Source organism: Passer domesticus, chromosome 2 (assembly GCF_036417665.1).
Source record: "Passer domesticus isolate bPasDom1 chromosome 2, bPasDom1.hap1, whole genome shotgun sequence".
Classification (NCBI taxonomy): Eukaryota; Metazoa; Chordata; class Aves; order Passeriformes; family Passeridae; genus Passer; species Passer domesticus.
In genome coordinates, this window is record NC_087475.1 from 71,221,035 (window position 1) to 71,247,925 (window position 26,891).

General features: G+C 40.9%; 1 protein-coding gene and 1 long non-coding RNA gene across 5 annotated transcripts in view; one reads left to right on the forward strand and one right to left on the reverse strand.

Annotated features, from left to right (window-relative positions):
• The first annotated feature begins 289 nt into the window (after positions 1-289).
• Positions 290-26,891, forward strand: part of ATP8A2 (ATPase phospholipid transporting 8A2) — a 311,854-nt gene continuing 285,252 nt past the window's right edge. The window contains exons 1-3 of one of the 4 annotated variants that reach the window (XM_064409176.1): positions 9,576-9,653; positions 22,327-22,378; positions 24,005-24,148. In XM_064409176.1, the coding sequence (XP_064265246.1) occupies positions 24,100-24,148 (49 nt within the window). In that variant the 5' untranslated portion in view covers positions 9,576-9,653; positions 22,327-22,378; positions 24,005-24,099. Of the gene's footprint in view, positions 447-9,494; positions 9,654-22,326; positions 22,379-24,004; positions 24,149-26,891 lie in introns of those variants that run through there. The other 3 variants (XM_064409175.1, XM_064409174.1, XM_064409177.1) reach the window with 3 other exon arrangements.
• On the reverse strand, positions 19,091-22,968 carry LOC135294217 (uncharacterized). The gene is made up of 3 exons (XR_010356370.1): positions 22,700-22,968; positions 20,787-20,877; positions 19,091-19,393 (listed from the first exon to the last, which is right to left on the reverse strand). It is a non-coding gene; the product is annotated as an uncharacterized LOC135294217 (long non-coding RNA).

Consider the following 26,891-nt stretch of genomic DNA (forward strand, 5'->3'; position numbering starts at 1 on the left):
ATGCCACAGTGATCAAAGATGTCCTTGTAACCGGCACAAAGAAGCCCGGATAGGGATCCTGATCCCGGCAGGGACTTTGTTGGGATGCTTTCTGCGCCCAAAATGTTTAGTAAAATACTGGTTCCAGCCAGACACCTTAAACCCCCCCCCCCCCCCCCAAACCCAGGCCCTGACTTCATGGCACCTCACGCCACGGCTCACGGCGGGCGCACGGAGCCGTGAGCGGCTCCCGGGAGGGCATCCCGGGCCCGGCCGGGGCTGAGCGCCTCGCCCGCCCCCGCAGCCCGGGCGCGGCGGTGCCGGCGGCCGCAGCGCGGCGTCTGCGTGCGGGGGGGCCCATGGCCAGCGCGCCCCGGCCGGCCGCACCATGCCGAACAGGGCCGGCCTGGACAGCGCGCTGAAGATGTCCCTGCGGCGGAAATCCTCCAAGATCCACTCCTCGGCCGGTGAGGAAAGGGCGAGGCGAGGCGGGCGGGAGCGGCGCGGGGAGGAGGCGCCGCGGCGGAGGAAGGAAGGCGCGGCGGAAGGGAAGGGAAGGGATGGCAGCGGCGCCTCCATGGCGCGGCCGCCCGGCCCTGCCGCCCCGCCGGCCGCGGCGCTCGGGGGTCCCGCCGTGCCGCCCCCGCCCTCGGGGGCTCCCCTCAGAGGGGAGGTGCCGCCGGGCCGGGCCCAAGGGCACCGCGCCCCGCCTGCAGACCCCGGCCCGGCGCTGCTCCCCGCGCCCCAGCGGCGCTGCCGCACCTCCGTCCGTCCCACCGCCAGCCCAGGGCCCCCCGGCACCCTCAGCCCGCGGCCTGAACAGCCCCTCCTCCTCTTGGCTCTGGTAGTTTTTGACAGGGAAATTTCTTGTGGTCAGAGGGCAGTACGGCCGGTGCAGGGGAGACAGGGGTCACCCCACCCGCCGGTCAGCGCCTCTGTCCCGTGATCGGCAGTGGGAGAGCACCAGGCACTGCGGTGAGCCTGCGGAGAGGTGAATTACAGGGCTTCCTAGGAGGTGCATTTAGGAAACTGTTTTCCAAGTAGTTCATAAAAAAGAGTAGACAGAAATGGAAGACTTTGAAGGTAGAATTTTTGCAAAGGACTTACACTGACTTCTGCAGGACGAAGGTGCATTCAGATTTTGTCTCTGGTATGTTCTGCTTGGGCATCGATGAAGCATCAGTGACATTGCTGGTGACTTACAGACACCCTTCCTGTGCAGATTATTTAGGTGCCTAGTACAGTTTCTGTGGTGAGTAAAAGTGTAGTGCAATGCTGCTTCAGCACTCTTTATTTCAATGAGAAATGTGCACATCTCCTGATCAGCTCTGCTTTGGGTTAAATCTCAGGCACCTTGGAGAGCATTTGCTGGATTGTTTTTGGATGATGCTGTATTTGAAGATGTCCTTTAGCCACTCATGGCTGTTCAGCTTATGGAATCAGGCTAGAACTAGCTGCAAGGAGAAAGCCACCTTCCCTTTGGCACAACCTGTGCACAACCTGGTCACTCTAGTAACGCTTTCCTGTTTGGTCTCACTGCTTGGTAGCAAGGACAGAACTTCAGGGACTTCTGCATAGCGGCTGAATTAAGTGGGATGCTGAGCAAAGAGGTGTGTAATGCCTGCTGAGAGGAAATGGTAAGGTTTCAGGGTGGGATTTAGCATATTACCAGCTCTACTTATCTTCAGCCTAAGCCATTCAGATGAAACAGTTGCAGTTAAGCAGATTCCACTCTCCAGCATTTGGGACTGTGTCCACTTCTGCAATCCGATCTGAAACCCTGTCCTGTGATACGGAGGCTCCTTTCCCAGAGCTGCAGATCTTTTTGTGACTTAACCTTTGGAATCCAAACCTAGGCTCCTTTCAGATACTGGGTGCTTGTTGCTTGGAGAATGTTTAGCTTCAGGGTAGCATGCATAAGGAGTTTAAGCTTCAGATTTGTCAATGACAGAATCACACACAATGGGTTGGAAGGGCCCACAGAGGGTCCAACCTCCCTGCTCACGCAGGGTCATCCTAGAGCACATTGGATGGGATTGTGTCCAGAGGGTTCTTGAATATCTCCAGTGCTTGGTCATCCACAATCCACAATCATACTCATGGATCTAGGTGGTTAAGTTGTGCCTCGATGCCCTGGGTGGTTGGGGCACCCAGATGTTCTAGCTTTTATCTATACACACCCTGAGACTTTTACATGTTCCCTACATTTCACATAAGGAGAATCCAAATTAGATGATACTTTGAGGAAAGATTGAGGTTGCTGGTTAGCATTAAGATCAATTTCTAGCTCTTGAACCATGTATTCCTGTCTAGAATATTTTCAAGGGTAACAAGAGTAATATCTGTTATTAAGTTGTTGTAGTTGGTTTAGTACACGAGAGCCAGCTCTGGTGACTTAGGACAACCAGAACCAATACCTCAGCCACCCAGAAAGTCCTGCCTTCCCCTTTCCTGTGCATTCCCACTGCCTTGCTTATGTCAGCATTAGCCATCAGATGGTTACCTGGTCACTGGGCTCAGTGCTGATGTGGCTCACTACCAGCCTGTAGGATCTGAACGCCAGCAGGTACCAGACACAGAAAGGCAGTAGCTCTGTTTTTCACAGCATGTTGTGGCTTGATGTGCAGACCTGCTGTCTGTGGGGGCCAGACAGATTCACGTGAGGGGCTCTGGGTTGTGTGAACCTGTTGTATTGCACTAAATAGTTATTTAGACACAGATTCTTACATGACCCCAACTGTAAAAGCATACATTTGGAGACTGAGCCACTGGCCACTGACAAGCAGTTCAGATGTGGCTGTGTGGTGGCACTGCAAAATCTCAAGACCCTTCTGAGCTGAATGGTGTGGAGGGGGAATCGGTCACCCTTTTGTCATCCTTAGTTAGGGTCAGGTAACTGTGTCTATCCATTGCAGGTTTTTTGGCATCCATGTATCTAAATGTTCTCTCTCCTTTCCTTTGTAGAAGAGAAGATCTTTCCTGCTCTGAAGTATTTTAGTTTATTTGCTAGTTTTGTTTATTTTTGAGGGAGTTTTGGTAATCTAAAGTATTAGGTTTTAGTTTGAGTCACTGAGATTTATTTTCATATAATGTAAAGCGTTTCAGTAGCTTATAGACATTCTTCTTTAGTCAAGAAGAACACTGCCTCTGTGATGGTCTAACAATGTCTTTTCCTCTCAGATTTTTGACCCTCTTGCATTTGGTAGCATGTCTTACACGTGTACTAATACAGTATAAAGTGTAACTGGTATATTTGATAGAGTTTTAAACCTGCTTAACACCCATATAAAGCACTTACCAGAAAAGCAGATGATGTGAAAGGGAGAGTTTAGAGATGGGAAGTCACCTTCTGCCACTCAGATGATCACTGCGCTTCTTTTTTACCCATTTGCTCATTAATCGATTTTTTTTCCTTGTACAAGTAAACCTTTTTATTGCTGTAATGTTGTACCAACTGGGCTAAATTGATTAGATTTAAATTATTCTCAAAGTCTCTAGCTCCTTACTGTTGTAACCACAGACATCAAAAACTAACTTGTTCTTCTCCTTCCTGCCTCCTTAAAATCACTAAAAATAAGAAACCGTCAATAAGACATTGGATTACAATGGCATTTTTATTTTTAGGGAAAAAATCGAATTTCAGCTTTATAATGGATTAAAGGCACAACTGATCTCTATATTATTTACTGTGGTCTATTTCAATTGCTAAGTGATCCACATCAGCAAGAAAAGTATTTTTAGTGTAAAGATCTTCTCTCAGGACATGAGAAGCTGCAATATAAACATAATTTCATGGTATGAAACAATACTCCTTTTATATGTTTTCCATCTACTTTTTCTGTGAAATACTTGCTTATAGTTTATGCTGTGTTTTTGATTTTAGAGTCCTAGTCCTTTCCTTGTAAAGGATCTATCTCTTCCATTTTTCAGAGAAATGTCTATGCAAGAATTTCTTTGTGCTATTTTTGTGCTGTGATATAATTACCGTGATTGCAACTGTTGGGAAGCATCATACAGAGCAGTTAAAACTCTACACAGGCACTTGTACTTTGCTCAAAGCTTTTATCCTTGAGCAAAGATGGTTAAAGCATTGGAAAGGCTCCTCAGGGAAGTGGTTGGGTCACCATGCCTGGAAGTGTTAAAAAGTGAGTAGACATGGCTCTTTTCTGTAAGGTTTAGGGGGCCATGGTGGTATTCAGTCAAAGGGTAGACCTGATGATCTCAGAGGTCTTTTCCAACTGTAATGATTCTTTGATTTTATCTGTAGTCATTTACTATAATTCCTATAGATACATATAAAATGCACAGGAGCTATAGGTGAAATATATCATCAGCTCTGCATCATTTACATATGGCTGTTGCTGCTTCAAATGAGGTATAATTTAGTTTTGTGGAGTCAAGTTCAGGTGGTGTAAGAAGCATGGTGAAGGCTACAAAGCTTTAACCTTGAAGCTCACTCTCATCATCTCTACTCACGGGATACCTACATCCTGTTTTGCAGGAGGATCATCAGTTGCCTTGGATACATTTTTAAGCAAACAACCCCTATGAAGGACCAGCAAAGTGCTGAGCTAACAAATTCTTTAAATACTACTATTAAAACTGGTTTAGTAAGAATAAAAGCCCTGTTCTGCTGAGAGAAATGCACCTGGCAGGAGTAGTGACAGTGGGGACTGAACAGGGTGTACTTCCTCAGCAAGTGCTTCAAGCACCCCTTAGCATCACCAAGAGTCACTGAAACATTGAGCAGGATGATTGCAACCATAGTGTTGGCACACAGAAATTCTGCTCTGTGATGGGATACTTTTCCAGGTGAAGACTGAATTTCTGCCAGTTCAGTGGCACAAATTAGTACTGAATAGACAGTCTACTTTAGTCCGTGTTTGTTCATGCACACACTCAAACTGCTTGGTGGTAATTCACTGCGTTGCAGACCTCCCACTTCTTTTCATCCACATTTAACTGGCACACAGTGTAGTATAATGTGCAGCTTATTCTATCACATCAAAGGCCCCATCCTATTTATGTAAACACTAGTGACAATTACAAACACCAGTGACAATTATGCCTTTTGACAAAGCGCTCATCACAACAAGCCCCATGCTCTGTGTTACCATGTTTCTGTAGTAGTACAAAGGGGAGCCTTCTCAAGCTGTGTGGCATCTTGCACGACTGTAAAGTGAGGTGGTGACAGTGACAGGGCTAACTGGAGGCCAACCTGAACTTCTGCTGCCTTTGCTTCAAGCTTGTTTGGCTGTGAGAGTTAGTTTGCATTGGAATAGGGGGGAAATTAAAATACCTTGCCTAGGACACTGAATTAGAAAAAGGTGATTTACGCACAGTTACTGTGGAGCAACTTCATAAATAACTAAGATCCTAAGTAGAGTGGCAGAGGAAACATTTTTTTTCCCTACTGTGATGGGGGAGGTGAGATTATTAATAAATCCATTAAAGATCAAAGCACTCAGATGATATGGAATACGGTTATTTAGGAGTTAATTGAGGACATAAGAGATTTAACTACCCTTCTGTTTCTAGGATAAAATTAAATGAATGTATTTAATAAAAGTTTAAAATTCCACTCACTGTATAGCCAATATATGAACTCTCTCAGGCTACCTGTGTATTCACAACTCCATTGAAACAGACACATGTACTGCCTATTTATAGAAACCGTTTTATTCCTTCTCTGTGCCACTCTCTCCACAGGACTCTTGTTTCAGATTTTTGTTTTCTTGCGGTATCTGCTTTAGTACACTTCCCTGTGCTGGGTGAGTTAGTTTTCTCCTTTTCTGGGCGGACCTAAAAGCACTGCTCTACTAGTGTGATTTGGCAGAAATGCCACTCTAGTTCTATGAAGGATTAAAATATCTAGCAGTGAAATGACTTCAAGGAAATTTCCTTATCTGTTCAGGGTCCTAGTATATCACCAAGACGATGGAACTGCTGGATGTACTTCCTGTGTGGGACTCATTGGGCATAGAAAGAATAGTCATTTAGTGTTGCATTTCCATTGCCACAAGGTTTGAGTGCAGTCTTGATCTCTGCCAGCTCTGCAGGGTGTTTTTTTTAACCTGGAAATCTATGACTTCGTAAGTGATGTTGCTCTAAAGCATTCCCTTTTTTTCTTACCATTAACCCTCCTTCCCTCTACAAGAAGTTTCAAGCTGATAGCTCCCATTGACTCTAGATAGTATTTTGGATGATCATTTGAAAAATGATGTCAGCATCTAAAACTGATCACTCTCCAATTAGCGATTCACAAGGCATTTTTATTGTAGAGAAGCCTTGCTGAGGGCCCTATGAACAGCCAGGTCATCTGTTTCTGCTCTTCTGGAGAGTTGTCAAGTGATGCTCTGTAGACTTGCTACAGGGCAGCACTCTTGGCTGGTTCATTTTCCTTTGGCCAGTTCATTTTCCTTTGGCCAGTCTTGTTTGAGCTGTCAAGTATAGCCTTTAAATAATCTTTGAATCTGACAGAGCTGATTCGCTACTTGTGAAGCAATATCCTAAGCACCTATGTTAGCTTTTTTACTGCAACAGGGAAGTGTTTCAGACCTGTTTTCCTGTACCATGTTGTATTGTGGCACGTTTTAATTATGCCTGTAGTAGTACAATTACTAGAATATCTGTTACAGACAGTATCTGTAGAGACTGATTGCCAACATGTTCTTTTAAGGGATAGTTGATCCCCAAGTCTTTCTTGCACATATACTGGGTAGAGCAGAGCAGTATACTAGATTTTGAAAAGGCACTTGAGTATCTCTGCAGCAAGATCTTTCTGCTTCTGGGACAGCTCTTATGTGTGGCTTGCTACAAATATTTTCCTTTCAGTCTCTTATCTTTTCCAACCAAGCTACTTAAGCCTTTTGGAGCAGTTGCAGGTATGTAAGACATGGCATCTGAGAGCTTTAGATAACAGATTCTCAGCTGGCGCACTCAAAGGATAATTTGGGAAAGATCAATGACACAATTGAAGATTGAGAAAAAATCCCCCAGATTTTACAAAGCTTTGGGGTGTATTTTTAGTGCAAAAAAAAATTAATTATCAACATTGAAAAGATATTATTTTCAGTTATTCCAGTATTTGTTAGGAAATCGCTCAGATTTTTGATTAGCATTATTGCCAACTTTTCATAATGAATTCTGCCCACTATAAAAGTTCCTGGACAGTTTCTTTCCAGCCCCAGGAGTGGATATATGCCTGCCTGTTTCAAAGTTCCTGGCTGTCAGAGTGCTGGCTGGGTGGTAGTGCCATGACAGTAAAATTACTGGAAGATACAATGGAGCAAAAAGACAGTATGTTCCACACACAGCATCACCCCATTACCATTCCCTCTCTTGTGACAGGGTGGGACGTGCAAAATCCAAAATCCCACAGTAGACCCAAGAAGGCCTCTTTAGTTGCAGGATCTCCACTGGAAACAAGAAGTCTTGTTTGTGTCACAGTAGATGCACCTGCTTTAAACCTCTGGCTGTTTCCACCCCTGACTCCATACTCTATGCTCTCCCTCAAGTGTTCTTAGCCACGTTGTTTCTGGTAGGAGTTCAAGTGAGATGCAAGGGACTGTCTGGCGTGGCATGGCAGAGAGCAGTAAGTGTTCCCAACCTGGACTGCTGAGAGACTTCAGCAGTTCTAAACTTTCACCATCAAGAAAGACTGGACTGCAAAGAAGAAGATTCTGCAATCCTCAACACTGGATGGTTTTGTTGAAGTTCTGGCCTGCCAGCTAATTACCTAAATCATTTTCTTTGAGGGCTTTCTGCCAAAACCCCAAAGAGAGAATAAACTGGAATAAAATAACTGTAATAATAAATCTCATGTGATCTGGTTGAGACAGTGCAATTTGTGTTAGCAGGGGATTTAAATAATTTAGTATTCCTTTTGGTTTTTTGGTTCATTAGACAGCCAGATTCCCAGGGTGTATTTGCCATTCCTGCTAGGAACGCTGTTGTTTACAGAGACATTAAACTCTCTTATCAGTGTCATCTTCTATATAGAGAAAGCCTGACAATCAAGGACAAGAGTTAATCTTAGATCTTCTTCCTACCAGAAACCTCCTCCCTTTTTTTAAAATAAAGTCCCTTCTTAAGACACCCACCACTTTACAGACACAAGCATCTTGCTGAATTTCTGCATCATTCTTTTACAGGCTTCAAATCAAATCAGAACAGTTTTGCCCTCTGATCAGATAAAAACATTTATATTTCTGTGTACCAGTTCACATCTCATGAGGGCAGATGGTACTGTTGGAGAGTACATTGTCATTAATTTGGGACTCAGCAACTGCAAACAACCATATTTTTTATTTTCATCAGAATTAGTACACAAATTAGTATTCAGTAATAAAATGTTAGTACCCTAAGCAGAAGCCACAAAATTTACTGAGCTAGAGAAAAGTAGGAGTTATGTGATAGCTCCTGTCTTTGTGAGGAGCTAAAGCTGTTTCACTGCAGTTTCAAGTATTTTGTCATCAAGGGAATAATTTTATTTATCTACTTCAGAGGGCAAGATGAAGATCATAGGCAGCTACACAGTGTTTGTATGGTGCTCAGAAACAGAGGGTCGTATACAAAAGTATTTCTTTAGTCAGGTAAGTTTACAGCCATTAGATTTACTTTTTTTTTTTCACAGTTGCCTTCTGGCTTTGGTGGTGTCAGACCTTGTGAAACTAAGTACACCTGGATATTCTGGACAAAATAAACAGAACATGACTTTTTATTTAATCATCTACTTCTTAGAAAGGTTTATTTTTACAAGGTAATTTTATAAACTATATATCTGTAGGTTTTTTGGCATTATTTTTTATTGTCTAAGTTGTTTATTAACAATGATTCTATATTGACATAAACAATTCTAATAAGAAAACAGATATATCCAATTTTGTAGACTAAAATTTGAGAAGAGTGATTAACAACCTGAAGAAGGGGGAAGGGAAATTCTACATTAAGAAGATTGGCAGTGCTTCAACTAGAAGACTATGCTGTGACTGAGGCTATAGCCAAAAATAGAATTGGATTAACAGAAGAAAGGCAAGTAGATAAAACTAAGGTCAAAGCAGAAATAGATGCTTTAGAATTACCTCATGTACCAAAAGATATGAAGAGATATTTTAGGAGTTTTCCTATTATATGCACCTATAATGGAAAAATCAACTTACAATAAGAAGCACTGTGAAAGACGACTCAAATAATAAGTTAATTAAGAAGAACTAAGCTTTAAAATGGGCAGAAAAAAAAATGACAGTAACTTTTTCTGATTGTACAGGCTTTAATATGCATGGTATTACAAATAAACTTAAAAAAAAAGCTATAAAAGACAGCTGTAGTAATACCAACACTTACAAAAGGAAACAGTAAAGATAACATTAGACACTCTCATTGAGGTGGGGTAATGGAGTGACAAGTCAAACTCAATAGGTTGTGCTTTAGCTCCTCCCCAGAAAAAGGCTTAGCTAGGTAAGAAGTTCTACCTGATGAAAATTATTACAGCTCTGTTTACACTAATGAGCCCCAGATGTGTAATTGGTGGGGGAGAGAAGCTAATGCACACAGATAGGAAGACTTTAAAAAGGGGGAAAAGTAGAATAAGGTCATGGCTGTAGAGATTTCGGTAAGATAAGCTACAGCACCTAGGAAACTTGTCCTTTCTTGTAGCTTTGAATTCCAGTCAGGTAAGTTGGTTTCAAAGGAGGGATGGTTGTGCTTGTTGAAAAAAAATATTTTTGATGTGTTCAGCTCTAATGCTCTGAGGTAGATACTGACTATCTTTTCTTCAATTTTCTGCATGGAAAATCTGAAGACCTGTTTTCTTGATAGGAAGGTTTACTCAGAGCTAAGGTAATGATCTACTAGTAAGCAAGACCTATGTCTGCTTTTATTGTAATGACTTTGTTTCTTTATTTCTGATTAGACATTGCTTGGTAAAAGCATAGTCAAAATCTAAACCCTGAGAGGAAATACTTACAAATTCATAATTCTTTCCTGTAATTCTGTGTTGCTGTGTGATGTGAGCACTACAGTGATGGCTCTCAACAGCTGCATAGTAGGAGTTATGTTAGAGATGAAAGGTATACTTGCTTAATGCAAGAGATTCCTTCAAATTTCTTGGGATGTAGGGCTCATTACTGGCAAGGAACTGTTGTTTTGGTAAGGAGCCCACTATTAGGACAGTAACTGAATGGGAGGGATTTCTCTCAACTGAGTACTTCTGCAATTCACAGCAAAATAGAACAGCTGTGTGGAAATGGTGTTTCAGTAATATTTCTAATGACCTCTAAACGTGGAATGACGAATTAATGCTTATTAGTTTGGGACTTCTGCTCATACGTAACGAAATACTTTCTGTAATAGTCTGTAGAGTGAAGAGAAATAGGCCTTGCAGTCTTTCAGAAAAAACTGCTATATGAAATTTGTCCCCAGTGGTTATTTCAGAGAACTAAGTATTTGCTTTCATCTTTTTTTTAAAAAAAGGGAGTGGGTATGAAACTTACATTAGGAGTGAGAATGACTATTTCTCTTTCAGAAGGTGTCTTGTCTTTCACGAAAAGTCTTAAACAATGGGTATAAAATCCAGGAATGGCTATAGCTGAAATTCTGAGTGTAGCACCTCTTGGGTTCATCATCTGAAGTCTAGCTGATAAGCCTTTCCTAGGATGGAAACACCAGTGCTTGCTGTGCCTCAGTGGATGCACTGTCACTGGAAATTGAGTCCGCCAGCTGGTGATATTCAGCTTTCAGCTGTGGTTGGTTGGTTTAGGCTTTTTTTTCCCCTTCTTCTCCCTAGGGCTACTTTTTAATGACAAACTCCTCCAGTACCAGCACATGAGTCATAAACATAATTTCCTCTAAATTTGCAGCAGCCTATGCAATACTAGATAATTAAATATTGAAGAGGTCTGTGATTCTTGTCTTTGCTCATTCTAGAAGCAATTGCAATAAAACTCTGCCGATTGCAGACAGGTATTGGAATGTCTCAAAAGTGACAGATGGATACAGTACAAATGTACTTAAAGTCTCAGAAATGATGCAATAGGTCAAGCTGAATCCTGATCCAATAGATAGCAAACATTTAATGTTTTGGCAATGACAAGCTTTGTGTGGACTCTAGCAGGAGACCTGTAAGGTTGCAGGCTCAGCAGGTCAAGTCAGCATAACTCTGCCTAAATCAAATTCACTGTCACTAGTCTGCAGCAGTTCAGGGTCTGATCTATAGTATTACCAGAACAATCTGTCAAAGCATCATAATATATCTTCTAGAGATCACGCCACTGAGGCTATTATCTCTCTTTGGGGGTGGTGGATGAGAGGAGAGAATATTTTTAAAACTCATCCAGTACAGATGCTGCAGACAACATAACTGTTCCAGGAAGAACAACCCGCATAAGAAGGCTGGGATTTTTAAAATAAAAATACTTTCTTGGGGAAAACATCTCCAGCTATGCTTATAGTATAGGACTTTGGCATAATAGTAGCAGGCGGCTGCAGCATTAAAATAACTGGTAATTATATTTTTCATATAATGTGCTTCAAAGGAAAAAGGAGTAAACCACATGAGGTTTTAGTTCAATCAGCTTTATTCTCATCCTTGGTCTGGTGTTTTGGCTAAGGCTGCAGAGCAGAGATAAGACTGGCTGATACTGCAAACCTGTAAGCCTCTCTTATCTGTCAGTAGTGCTCTCTTCCTGACAGGGACAGGCAGAGGCGTGTGATGGCAGTTGTTTTCCCTGTCCTTGGTTAAACATAGAACTGCTGTTGAATTTTCTTGTTTTGTAAGTCTGTTTATACATCCATTACACTGAAAATAAACTTGTCCTACATGGAAGATGTTCATTAAGTTCACAAGTCTGTTTGGAGCTTAGTGCAGATATGTCTTTGTTAAGCTGCCCTAAACATAATTAGCTGTGTCCTGGCTTTGGTAGTCCTTGGTGATACAGATCAGTTGTAATCAATGTAAGAGGTTCTGCACTAGGTTCTTCATTTGGTGCTGAAGGCTGGGAGTACAGTAGCTACCCTTCTCAGTCAAAATGTAAGAAACCTGAAATGTAGGTATCCATTCTTCCACCCCCTTTGCTGCAGCACTTCTCTTGGACAGGTGGTAGTTTGTCTGGTATTCCAAGTCCTTTGGAAGCTGACAGGGAGCAGTCCTCTGGGAAGGCTGCTAATTCTCACACCAGCATATTTACTCCTGTTTGAAGGTGCCTTAAATGGAAGATGTCTGTTAGAGCCAGAAAATGACTCTGAGGAATGTGCTGCCTCTCTGATGCCCTGTGCTGAGATGGTGTTAGAGGACAGCAGAGTCCCTCTGCCATGTACCTGTTACTCCGAGAGCTCTGGAAATAGTTACCCTCAGGTTTATAGTGACTTTCTGCTGGTAACAGGAAACTGCATGATGTCCACTCTGCACTGAGGATGGCATTTCTTGTTGCTCTCATGGAAGCTGTGTGATGAGTTTGTGTGGGTTATCCTCATATTTCTGGGATTCAGTGCAGTTTTTACATGGTTATGAGCTGTTCCCTTCATCATGTGGGATTGCTGAACAGTCCTTGTTCTGAAGAGGGAGGGCTAAAATTTTCTTTCTGTTTAACAAGACAGTATTAATTTTGTTTCTGCATCATGTCAGACTTCAATGTAGCTAGTAGATATTAAATTAGAACAAATTACTAAAAGATAAATAAGGACACAATAGACTAATTGTATTAGTTGTTACACTATGAAGTTACATGCTGTTTTCTGCAGGGCATTTGGTTGCTGCCTGAGACATCTGAAAGTATTTTGCAATTAGAGAGAATGAATTGGTTGCCAATTTCCTCTCTTGAATGCTTCCATTAACAGTCCCACTAACAGTTGTAGTGAACCTTTAATGAATACAATAAGCCACATAACCCATATGAGCCTGCATGGCTTGGTACATGAGAGGTTCTGTAATAGTACCTTGCAGTTGTATTTTCTAAGTACTTCATTAACAACTTGATATGATTTTTATTTTAAAAAAAGTTGCCTCAATGAAGAGAATGGACTATAATTGAGTTTCCCTGCATTATCTTTTTCATATCTGCTTTGTTCTGTGTTAAACACATCTGGAGAATGGCAAAAATAGCAGAATAGTAAGGATGTAGTTAATAATGTGCTGCTCTTAGTTTAACACTCAATCCTTAGAACTTTTAGTATAAAGCTGGAGTACCCTCCTAGGTAGGCTGATTTTTGGTGGCTTGTGCAAGCCCTTAGCAATGCAGATGGGATCTGCTCCATGCCAATTCTGAGTGTCTAAGGTGAATGCTTGGATGTGTATGCCTGTGCTTAGTAGCAGGACCTTCAATAAGGGAGTCAGGCTGAGGTAAGATTAGGCCTTGTTTCTGCAGTAACCTAGTCACTTCCTCCTTCAAGTGATCCTTCCCTTTTGCACTATGTGTCTCGTTGCTATAAAGCAGAGAGAAGGGGTTTGAAGAAATGCTGGGAGTGAACTTTATGCCTGACTGTATCCATTAGTTGGTCCTAGATGATAAAAATTGCTTCTGGATCAGTCTTTGTTCCTCCCATGTAATAAAAGGGATATATGGATCTGAGACCCAGAGGTTTAAGAGAGTTTGTTTAAACCCTAGTTTCCTACTTTGTAATCTAATGTCTTCTTGTAAAGGCAGTTTCAGCTGTCTTGTATGGCATATAGGTGTGCTCAGGGTGTGCCCATATGGCCATGTATTTAAATATCTTCCTGAAAACTAGTATTCTGCTAAAATCCTCTAGAGTATTGACTTCTGGGTTTGGGGATGTTGCTGTTTTGGACAAATCTGGATTTAAAAGATGAGACTTTTGGGGAATTTATTAAGAGTGAGTTGGGACTTTTCCTCAAGGTTGCTGAGGGAGCCCCACTGTTTCAAAGCTGGCTCCACTTTGCAGGGCTACTCTCTCACCATGCTTTACCTCAGATCAGCATTCAGGCAGTCTGAGCTGTCAGCAGCTCTAGTAGGGAAATAGTGCTCCCTGAGACATGGCTGCCTTGATGCTGGTTGAGTCCTTCCCAGTGAAAGAAGCTGTCGGTGGTGAGATGAAGACATAGTGCTGGATTTGTTGGGCTTTTGCAGTAGGATCTGCCACAAAGTGTAGAGGGGCCAGCATTGGTTGGGTTGGTAGTAGAACTGCAGTCTGCTGCGTTTTGTTCTTAAATGTTAAAATATGCCCCAAAACTGTTATCAACCCATATCTGATCAAGGAAAAATATCCATCCTTTTGTCTGCATAATAGAGAAGATGCTTTGAAGAAACGGGGGTTTCCTCATGTGTGTTTTCCTTCTGCTGAGCTCTTCCACAATATCTGTACATGTGTGCAGACACGAGAACAAACCTGACTTCCTGAATAAATTGTTTTTCCAGCGCTCTTACATTTTAATAAAGCAGTGGGATTGTCTTTGTAATCTGATTGCTATTGGCTGAAGGAAGTTTAGCAGATCTACTGATCACATACTCCATTAAGGTTGGAGCAGCACTGTCCATACATGTCATAGTTGTTGCAAGGTGCTGCCTAGCAAGCAAATGGCTTGTCTAAGCTGCCTCTGATAAATTCAGTTCATTATCTGTAGCCTAGTTCATTAACCAAGTCTGAACAGTGAATACTGCACTATTAGCATTGCTAGTGGTGCATATTGCATGCTGCCTCTTGGTCAGCACTGAGGGTACCTACTAATGTCCTGGCTGTGTGGAGCAGAGCTGCTGTGTAAATAATTCATGGGGTTTACAGGTTACAGGAAAGTCTAGTTAGAATGCATAAACTGAAGTTGAATGATGGCAGAAGATGCACAGTACAGGATTTTCGTCTGATGCAAATCTGGATTTTGGTGGAGCTGTTCTAGATCTCCCTGTGGTAGCTGAAGCCAGTTTCCCCCAGGTCTTGATCAGACTGCTTATCTGCAGTTGCCAGAACAGAGCTATCTCTACCCTATAGCCTGCTTGGCTGCTGTGGGTTCCTTTGAGGTCTTTGTTGTTGGTGGTGGCTTTTTTTTACAATTTATTTTAAAATAGAAGATTTTGGTATGTGATGAGGGAGTTCCTATGGATCCAATAATCACCAGAACATCTTTATGAGAGGAGTGTTGGGGCTGCATTAAACCTTGAGAACCTGTAGGGGAAAGACAGTGCTCGGTCTAAGTTACAAGCTCAGAGATTCAGTGTGTTACCTCTGAATCTTTAATGTCTGTTAGACTTTGGCCAGCCACCAGAAGTTAGTCTTTAGGGCTTTGTTAGGCAAGAATTGGTAAGTGAGGCAGTTTGCTTTTGGATTAGTGAATGTGTGGCCTTTCATTTTAAAAGGCATTTTTGTACCATACGGCCACAGGGGATGAAGAATGCATTTCTTTGCTTCATTTTGTTGCTCCAAGAAGAGATTGTTAAATGTTTTTATTTTTCCCATTACAGATATTTAGCATTCTTGCCCCTAGACAGAAAAGAAAAGGTAAATGAACTCTATAGCAATTTAATGCTGGCTTAATGTAAGTGCAAATAAATGCAAAAAGCTGTAGTAGCTTCAGGCTACTTAGAGCAAACTAGAGTTATCTTACATAGTGAATATTTGACTTTTGTTGGTGTTTACTTGAGAGGATATTAAGAGTAAAAGAATGAAAGAAAAATACCTGTTCTCTTTATTGATAGTATTACACTGTTTGCAAGTACTTCATCTTCTTTATTGACATCAATATTTTGGCTTTCTAAAGTAGAAGGCCTACTTAATGTGGAAGCAACTGCCTTGATGAGAGTGAGACAAAAGCACTGTTAACCGGATTGCAAGGACTGTCTATTAATAGATATGCTGTTTTAGTTTGGTTTGGTGGCCCAAGTTAGTAGAGGACAGGCTAGGTGGCAGGATATTAGTTCACAAAACAGAAAATAGCTCGCTGTGATTTTTCAGAATTATCTTTAGATAATAGATGTATAATGGACATTGTTCCTATTTATTGAAAGGCTGGGTTTCTGTGCATTCTGTGAAGAGGTGATCCAGAATGATCCAGTAGGGATGAAGGTTTTTTTGTTTTTTTTGAGAACGGACTTGTGTTAGTCCCGAATGTCTTTCAAGCCAGAAATGCCTTCAGCTGACAGTGCTGTGTTCCTACTATACATGGCAGTGGTGGTCTGGCAGTCCAAGTACAAAAGTGGCTTTGGAGTGGCTCCTCTGTTTTGTCATCCACTATGCTGGCAACACTGCCGGTGTGGGCATGTTTACAGTGGGAATAGAGGTGGTCTGGCATCTCCTACATTTCAGTACTAGAAAAGTGCTCTGGAGTACTTTGAGACCAGAGACTCATCCTGTGATATCTGTTATTGTTTGCCTCTGAGTTTTTCTAGCCATTAGAACAGGAACATGAGTGATTGTTATCTTCTTGTATTTTCTGTAAAGATAACATTGATGGTTTGTGCTTTGATTTTTGACTGTGGTTGCTTGATAAATAATTGTTTCTGGAAACAAAAGCACTTCGTACATGTGAAATGCACTTGCTCTAGGTAGTATTAAGGTAATCTAGAAAGAAAGGTAGTTTTTTGGAATGCTTGTTCTCTCTTTCTTTGTATGCCAGGTGTCTTAAAAAATGCATTTTTTTAAAAAAGAGACTAGCTGCACTTGAGTATGTATAGATGGGACAATGTTTAGAGCTGAACCATAAGAAGCCTCCAAGAAGGCATAATTATGGAGAGAGTGGTAGGCAAGTAGCTCTGTTGGTGAAAGGTGTACATCATTCTTATGTTCAGAGTGTGCTTAATTTTGTGGTGTGCTTTTGTTTATCTGTGAATAGTAGTGCAAAATCAGACTTCAAGATGCTTTTCTTTCAGCAAGTTGTGGGGGCTTCAGGCCACCATACTCTCTCTGTTGTGGGACTTGGTGTGCTTCTTTGCCATGAGTCTTGAGATTGAGGCTTGAAGTCAAATTCTTAAAATGTATTAATGTTTTAGTATCTTGCTGGATTTCTAATGAGAAATGTCAACAACTTGGAGAACTAAGTTATACAGAGTAGAAAACTTCTCCAAGCTGCAGTATTTTTTATTTTATAAATTTATATAAGTTTTGAAACTTCCTAGCTGCTGTAGGGCAAAGACTGGTGGCAGATGGGACCCAGTACCTTCAGTGTTAGTCAAAGGATGCCTTGCAAATCAAAGGTAGCATAACCTAACTGATTTTTTAGGCTCCCTTTTGGCTTTGGAAAAGACAATTGGAATTTCCTTTCTTCTCTTCACCTTTTGAAAAGGAAATATTTGATGTAATTTTTTTCAGAGAAGGGGAATATAGAAAGGCTTCCTTTTGCAGGTTACTGAACTGCGATGAATCTCATATTTATTGATTTTAATATATATTTTAAAAAACAGCATATATGTGTGGAAAGCTGTGTCCTCTCTAGATCTTATGGCAGTATAGGCTTTGGTGTGCCATCATGAAATCAAAATTGTTATACTGTTCTCCATTAAAATTCCATAAACATGAATTGGCTGACTCATCACTAATCTCATCAGGATTAACAGACTTTAATCTTACTCAAACAACATAATAGCATATTATGAGTAAGAGACTGGAAACTGATTTTTCTTGTTTGCACTCCATGAATTTGCATACAAGTCCTTACTATTTCCTGATTTAAAGCATCCAATCACCAGCTTGGAGATTATATGGTAAAAATAAATTTAAAACTGAAAGTACTCTTACTAAATCATTTGAGGTTACATTCTTGAATACTAAGTTATTTGAGGTCTCCATAGATCTGAGCTGCTCTGAGAATTAATTCCCTTTCCAGACTATGGTAGGGAACATGAATCTTTGATTGTACAAGCTAGGGAATTACATTTAAAAGAGAACCTACAGCTACTCTTTCATTATTAGCAAATGCCTGTGGGAAGAATGGTCTTTCTGACCTTGTAGGCAGTTCTATGCACATCTGTCAATGTTTGAATGAAATGAAAGCATGAAACTGGTGCTCAATGCAAGTGTTACTTCAGGACTCTTTGAACAGGTGCTTTATGAAAATCTTCAAGTGATAAATCCTGGAGGAGGGCAAAAATCAGGTTTCTGAACTTGACCAACATCCAGCAAAGGATAAGGGAATATTAATTGGTTATACCTGAACTTTTGACTGGAAAATACTCTCAAATGCAAGTGGCAGTAGCAGTTATTACCCTGCTTATTTACCTGCATTTGAAAAGTTTGCTTCCTGACTGGGAAAACTGAGCTTGAACTAGTGGGTTTTGATACTACAGTGTCATTATCTTAAATTACTTGAATCCACTGACAAACTGATGGTAAAAGAGCTGTTTTTCCAATGTTTCAGCCACTCTGTTCTCTAACCAGCAGCCTCAGGCAGAAAGGATTAAATCTTGTAGTTAGATGCTACCCCTACCAATCTGATCTGTTTTGAGTCAGCATGCTAAAGATTTTTAACCTTTTAGAATGCAATAGAAGTTAAGCTAATAGTGGGTGGCATGGTGAAGTGTAATGAATGGAAAACTTGTCAGTTCATCCCCCAAAAAATCCCATGAATTTTGGTGATACCAAATCTATTTTGAAATTATTGGAATATGGGCTTTCTAATGAAATATTTAAACAAAATGTCATATTTCAGTTGTAAGATGCTGAGAATCCAAATTGTTACATAACAAATACAATTTGTCTAAATATAACAGCAGAGAAGTACATTCCAGGCATGAGAAATCATTAGCTACAAGACTTGAGTAATTGCTAATTAGTGTGGTTTGTGGCCAGTATTGATGAAGTCACCAGAGCAGGAACAAATGCACTTAAGCCAGCTGTGGTATTTGGTTTCTTTCTTGTAATCCTTCTCATTGGCTTGCCAGGAACATGGCCAATGTATTGACTCTCTTTCTACACTGAAGTACACAGAATGAAGAGATATTTGCTTTATTGCACGTTATTAATTGGGTGAAACTTGGTTTTTAACAGCTTGCAGCATTCTGAGCTCTACTTGTGGCTGTGGGCGCTTTGCTGGCTTCCAGTGCTAGATACACACTCTGATAGTCAGTTTGTGTGGAATGAAGGTGCTACAGGAGATCAGCATGTTATGATCATGTATTTGAGGCTGTAGGCAGAGGAGAGGCATGAAGTCTGAACTCTAATACTGTTAAGAAGTTTAAATTTATTTACAGAATACTCTTTGAGGCGCACAGATCACTCGCTCTCTGCAGAAGGAAAGCTCCTTTTGCTAGGACTCCCAAGAGTTAATGTGATGTTGAACTGTCAAAAATATATTTCTGGCCTCCAGAAGTATTTGCATTTCACCAATAAAGATCTAACCATAAAGGAGGAGTAGAAAACTTTTTTTATGAAGTTGACATCTTGAGGCTCATCCTGTGTCTTCAGATGCGTTTTTGAAGCCATCATCTCTAGGATATGTTCAGCTTCTAGGCCTTAACTTTGCTAGCTTGATTAGCTGCTAAGAAAGAAACTTCAACTTAATTGTAGGTAAACTGTATTATATTGAAAGTAGACTGCTAAAGGGAATTTTTGGTGATTGGACAATATGCTCTGAAAGAGGCTTGCATAAAATTAACATAAAAAATTCTGTTCAGCTCTGATCTGTGCTCTTGCTATGTATGTATGTATGTAGTGACCTGTCAGAACTTGAGAGATTAAGACCTAAACTTCATCTTTAAACTGAAGAACTTGCCCAGCAAACCACTCAAAATCATTTATCCACTTCATACCTGAGCAGTGTGCATACTGGGGAAGGGACAGGACTAACTGCTAAGGTGGAGTATTGTTTAGATGAGCTTCCATTCTGGGGTCTCCAACAAACAGCCTCAGTTTTGCTCATAAGTGTTGTGACCGCCACTATTTCACTGCTGGGCTGGCACGTTTAGGCATGTTCCTAATATTCAATGCCCTTGGACATGTTTCAGCATGGAGAGAATGTCCTGTAGTAGCCTTCACAAAAAACTTAAATCGAGCAAGTAAGATAAAATTGCCTTCAAGTTTTTTTTAGAAAACAAAACAGAAAACCCAAAAAAAACTCCAAACAAACAAAAAACCCAACCAAATAAGAAATAGTATAAAAACCAGCAACAACAACCAAAAAAAACCACACAAAAAGACCCCCAAACAAGCAAATCCATAAAAAGAGTGTTAACTGGCTATATACGTATTTGCCGTTGGACTGATGTATTGCTTTGCATTTCTTTAACAAATTTCTCCTTTAGAGACTTGGAACGTTAGGAGGGAAGTAGATCTAGATTTGAAAATCTAGAATTTATGGAAGACTGATGGAAATTCTGTATTGATTTCAAATTATTTTATAATAAGGACAGCTTCAAAGCCTTGGAAACTGTTGTTTAACACTGTTCAAAAATTTGATCATTGATCATTTACAGTTCTGTGCTCTTCTGTGAGGTTACATTTGAAATATAGAGTAACTGCAGTGACAGCAGAGGATGGCAGCAGTGCCTACTGTGCTTCATGTTTTGATGCAGTTAGCTGCCAGCACAGCTGAGTGAGTTGAAGTCTGAAAGCAGAAGTAGGGGCAGCAGTACTGTTGGGGACAGTGATCCCTGCTGCAGCAGGTGTGGGCCAAAAAGGAGCTGATGCAGGCTCTTGGAGGGGTGTAGGCTACCTTCGTGATCAAAATGTAGGAGACAGAGAATGAGAAAGAAGCTTGTGTTCTGCCTGACTAGGGATGACCCTTCAAAAATGTGTTCTGGTGTGTAATCTAATGGTAGAAGAGGGATTTTCAAAAATTAGTGTATTCCACGAGGGTATGGACTGATACTAAAGGAGGGACATGGTTGGATTTGTGAGGTACAAAGGCCAGGAAAGGGTTAAAAGTTACATACATTTTTGAGGCTATGTTTCTGGGAACCCAAAATGTTCAGTGCTCATAGCGAAATCTGAAGGCTTGTTCAGGAATCAAATGCATAATGGTATCTGTGGGATGAAGAATAGCTCAGTGTTACAAATGGTAGGTCTTGGTACCTGTCTGTGATGCACTTGGGTCTTGAAGACGGGAATGCTCGAAACAAGTGGGAAGACCCCAGTTCCTGTTGCATGAATAAGTTAACCTGTGCTGCACAGGTCTAACTCCTACCTTAGCCAGCTGTGCCCAGTGCCTTGGCTACAAAACAGGAAACCTGTGGTGGGGATGGTGGTGTGGATGTGTTGAGACTGGGCAAATGTTGTGAATTAGGTGGTTAGGGATTTAATTTTCATGTGCTTATGTTGGTAACTATTTAAATGTTTGCTGTGTGCTGGTGAATCATTCCTTAGTGAATCATTTTAGCTGGGCAATTCTGGCTTATCCCCTAGCATGTAGTTCTGATTGTCAGGATAAACAAGATGACAATCCCAAGGTGACTTTAGGGGCAGATATGAGTGTATATATAATAAACTGATCTGATATTTAGTCATTCTCTATGGTTGTTAATAAGTTTGCTGAAGTGTGAGCAGTTTCCCTGAGGGAGGAATGCATTAAGGAATTATCCAACTTTCTGTTCTGCTTGTTTGTTTCTTTTTTAATCTAGTCCTTTCATATGCACGCTAGGTATACTAAACAAGCAAAAACCTGTTAGAGAAGTGCACACAAAAAGAAACTTAAGTTCAAGTCTGTTTTACTAGAATAAGTGTTGGACCCAGAATTACTTGTATTTGGGAAGTTTTCCTTAAACTTTATGCAAACATATCTATTACATCAGAGATGAACTTTGTCTTCAGCATTGAAGCAAAATGCAAGTACTTCCAGCTTTGGTGATACTTCTGATCAGCATTATGTCAAGCTTCTAGCTCGCTTTCAAGCAGTGTGTGGGGAGAGGGGCCTGCATTGCAGAACAATCAAGATGTAATTGCAGGCAATCCTGAACATGTGATGTGTTTAATCTAAAGGGTCAGGGATGAGGAAATACTTCTTTTTGAAGGACCAAAACCAAGCCTTAAACTCCAAAGCTCTGAACATTATGATGTCTAAAAAAAGCTTTTGTAATGTTTTGATGTCTGACTCATTTTTGTCAATGCCTGGAGCTGCCAGCACTGAGTCAGTGATACTCAGCATTATGCATGGAAGGGATTTCCAATAATAAAAAGCAGTACTGATGCAAGGCAGCACACTTGATGTAAATATGCCAACAGTACTGGCTTAAAGTGCATTCTGATGGCTCTTGAGTATCTTGTCTATGGCCTGTGTATGTTCTAGTTGCTCTGAGAGAAGCTCAGAGGGATCTACACAAGCCATTGAAGGATGTAAGGAAATCTAGGAAACTTTGAAATAAGGTAGGTTCAGCGTGGCTATGATGGCTGGGATGAGGCTGTGGGGTGTCAGTGGGAGCCCTTCCTGGCTGATTTTGGGCCTGGCTGTTCTAGTGCTATTGCTATACTCTTCTCCAGATGTGTTGAAGGAGCCTCTGCAGTCTATCAGAGGCTCACCAGCCTGGAAAAGGTGAGATAAGAAGTTTGGGTTCAAGATAGCAGTTCCCTACAATGGGACATATGAATGACCTCATCTAGGCTAGGCCAGTGTAGTCAGCTGGTGAGCTGCTGTATTTTTAGTCAGGAAATGAAAGCACAACTTATGCAGAGGACAAACAGATACAACATTATCTGCTCATGGATGCATCTGTGTAGGGAATAGATAATGTTCTCAAACATTGTTCTCTGATGTTTCCCTCATGCATTATGCAACATGCTTCCCTAATGAAAGCTGGATAAGAGCACCTAAAATTTTAGAGTTACCTTCCTCTCCTGAGGGAAAAGCACTTACTTGTAGCTAGCAGTGTCTTCCATGGTTTCCTGTCATTATGTTGCTCATAAATATTTGAGTATCTCTTGCCAGTCTTTGTTGTGCCAATTGTCAGGTGGTGCATGCAGCTTCCTGTTGGTGGAAAGAGATGGGCTTGATACATCCCTCATATCTGGAGCCTGGCTGTGCACAGGCATAAACAGAACTGAACCCCACAGCTGATGGTGTCACCAGCATTGTGAGCTGGGAGCTTTAGAAAGGCTGAACTGGCCAAGGTGCTGCTGTTGGCAGTTAACAGCCAGTAGTGGTTCTTCCCATCTCCCCTGGCTAATGTGGGCTGGCTTTCTTGGAGCACACAGCTGTCCTTCTAGCATAACTGTACTCCCTTGATTAAAAAAAAAAACCCACAAAAAAAAACCCAACCCAAAAAAACCCCCAATATGCACTACTCCAGTGGGCCTCATGGCCCCTGGGAAATCTTCTACAGATCCAGTGCTTTGCTGGGATGGTCACTCCTGGTACAGTACAAAAATCCAAGTCCTTGCTTCCTCCTATGGCTGTCTTCTGAGGCTTTAAATAAGCTGCTGGTGTTTTCTGTTTCCTATCCAGAAAGCAAGCAAATAGTTTGGAGGGGGCTGATGGGAAGAAGGGTGACAGACTGCCAGGGAGGAAGGACCCTGGACAGCTGTTTTTAGTGCTTCATAGTTATGTTCATGACCCACAAATAGGCCTAATGGTCATGGTTATCCAAGATGTATCCAACATAAGTAGATATGACTTTAAAGAGATGCACATGATAATGGGTTTACTATGGGTGAAAAGAAGTTGAAAACTACTCTTTCTTTTCTTAAGGGAGAGGGATTTTTATTGCCTGAATTGATAGCTGAAATAATTTCTAAGCTTTTCATTTGACAGCCAAAATACTTTGCTATTAACCTTGTTCTGAAGCAAAGAAAAGTAAATTAAAAATAACCCTTTATACCTGCAGAGGTGAATGAGTCTCATGACTTGTAACATCACAGATAGCATCTCTGATAGGAACAGAACATACTTCTACTTGTATTTGACTTGAGAAATTGTGCTTTGAAACCTGGTAGAGTGGGGAGGAGGGGTCAGAGTCCAGGAACTGACAGGTCATTGTTTCAAGTGCTGAAATCCAGGATGATGTTGAATCTTCCTCTTTTTTTGGTTGAAATTATTAGAATGTTTCAATGAAAGGTACAGCTGTCTCTCTTTGTGCATGGGTATACACAGGCACCTAGTGCACACTTGCCTTCTGTGAATCCAGTATGGAGCAGTTTGAAAGTGCAAACATATATTTCACAGATTACCATGGGGATCACTTTAATCAGCTTTGAGACCTGCTAATGCTGTAGAGATCTTTGAAGGACTACTGCTGTTTTCATCTCCATGCAGAAGGAATGAACATCATGTCTCTGTGCCGCCGCTGGAAGAGATGCTTCTCTCTAGGTAACTGTAGAATGGGCAGCTGCTTTTGTTGTGCTTCACAGTGAACTGGGGGTGGGCAGAATTAAGAACAACAGCTTTGGGAGTGCTTTAGAGCAAGAGGTCACTATGTGTGCAGTAAATCTTTCTAATCTACTGTTGGCTAGAAGCCAGTGTTATAGGCCTCTGGGCTTTTAGTAGAAGAAAACAGCTTTAAATCATGAGCGTATAATGGAAACCTATTTATTTTTCTTGTTTAAATTGTTCTCTTAGAAATCAAGATCAGCTGTGCTTGCAGCTGATATGCTTAAAGCTGTTAATAAATTGTTATAGAACAGATGCAGTGTTGTAGAACAGAAAGGAAAAAGCACTTGGGTGTCAGAATGCTAACAGAATTATGATGCGCCAGATATTTTTAGCTTCAGCCAATATTAATACAGGGAAACAAGCCCAAAGGTGTGAGGCAAGAAGGCTGTAGCTGCTTTCTTCTCAGGATTAGCTTTGGCTGTCAGTTGTGCTAAGCAGATTTCTGATGTCTGTTTTTAAAATATTCCACTAATCACACAACAGATATGCTGTACTTGATAGTTATGTGCATGGCCCACAAATGGGATTACTAGTCATGGTTATCCAAGGTGTATCTCACAAAAGTGCTAGAACTACAGGATCCTCCTTGAGCAGTGGGATTATTCACAGGAGGGATTCTTATTCTTGTTTGAAGCATAAGAATGCAATGTAGCTGTAGCTTCTGCCATCTCATGTTCATTTTCTAGAAACTGTTTCAACAGTAACATCTCTGATCCAGTCTCATTATTTGCAGTTCCTGTAAGTAAGATGGAAGTAGAACTACTGTTGTGCATTGTCCAATGCAATGGTTTGTGTTTTTTTTTTTCCTTTGTATTGAAAGATTTTTTTTTTATTTAGCAGAAAATTCAAAAGAAACATAATTTAGAAGTTTTTATCTCAGAGGCTGGAAGTTCCCACAGAATGAACACAGTGTGTTTTCATGTGTTTGCCCAATGAACCTGCATTTGCACTGTTGCCTTATATGTCAAAATTTTTAAGTTATGCTAAATGTAAGCATAAATCTAAATCCAGTGCCGTCCACACTGTCTCAAGTGCTGAGGACTTGTTCATTGTTTTCTAATATGTGCACATGTTTTGAACTCGACTGGCAGCTGGTAGGCCATGCTATCCAGGAGTTAAAAATAACAGTAATTTGTGAAAAGAGCAGTGAAGTGGTGAAATGTGGCTTTACCAATAGCAGAAGCCTTGTTCCACAGTGTCAAAACCAGGTAACCCCAAAGAGAACACTAGTGTCTGATATATTGAGTTCTTATTGAACCAATGCCTCTGTTACCTCTTTCAAAGCTGCCTTAACTGGTGTTTGTTGTGGGACTTGCTCATGTGCATCATTTAGGTTGGAAAAAATGATTACTTTTTTTTGGATGCCTTCATGCCTTTATAGTATCTGTGAAGTTGCTGGAAACCTGGAACATATGGAACTCAATTTTGAGTTGAATCTGAGTCTGAGAAGTGCAAATTGTCTGAACAGCTTTGAAAAAAACCTATTTCACGGGAAGTGTTTGGATTTGAACTTGAGGGATTTTAGTGACAGCTTGGGAGGCTCCTTGAGCTTACTGGAACTGCAGTGTTTGCCTGTTTAAAATTCTGGTGTTGAACAGTTTAAACTCTGCTGTAGCTGAGTGTTCAACTTTGTCAGGCTATTAGATCTAATTTATATGCTGCCTGAAATTTATTTTTTTTCAGGCATCAGATATGCCATTGCTTCTTATAAATCAGACACGTGTTGTATATACCAAAAACCCCTTCTTGAAGTCCAAGTTCTAGTGACAAACTGCTAGTAAATACACAAGTGAGTTTGGATAAGAGTGAGGCTTCTAGAAACGCCATTTTTGTTCAATGCAATATGGGAACTCTTAAACTAACAACAAACCACTTTGTTGAACTGGTGTCAATTACTAATCCCCCTAATATTTTTGTAATATTAGTCTGGATGCTGGGATGGGAAAAAAAAGAATTAACTTCTCTACTGACTAGTGATGCATCTTCATCCTTGGAGTTTAGCTGACAGTTGTGGCTATGAAGCTTGAGGCAGAATAAGAATAGATCATGTGCAGTGTTATTAGTTCAGCATTGTCAGCAGAAACTACTTGGTTTTGACATTAAGTGAGAAGGTACAAAATTACTTGGGAGATGGAGAAGGGCTATTTTAGGCCAATATTCTTCTTGTGGTCTCACCAAGGCTTCATATGAGAATTGTTGGAGGGAATAGAAACATTATACTTTTTTTTTTTTGGTCACTTCAAGAAGCAAAAATAAATGCACCAAGGAGACTTTAATTTAGACTATAAGTAACCCTAGGCACCTTTGCTTTCCCATACCTAAGTATTCTGCCAATTGATTTTTTTTTCTTTGAATAATGTCTGTTATTCATACAGAGAGAGGTGAATTTTATTGTGTGGATCTGCTTCTTATCCCTCCCTCAGTAAGAGTTCTGTTCTGTCTCTAGAAATATGCAGTACTTATGTGTGAGTGCATCTGAATCCTCTTTGCATATACAGTTTCTGCTGAACTCCTGAGGTAGCATAATTCTGGTTGCTGCTGTTTAGTTCTCCGAAATCTCTAATGTTCTGCTAGGAATTAGTTTTGATTGTTTGTGATAACATTTAGCTACTTCATTCAAATGAATTTGAGCATAAGCAAAAAAAAAAAATCCAGGCTCCAGCTGTCTCTGTGGCATGCA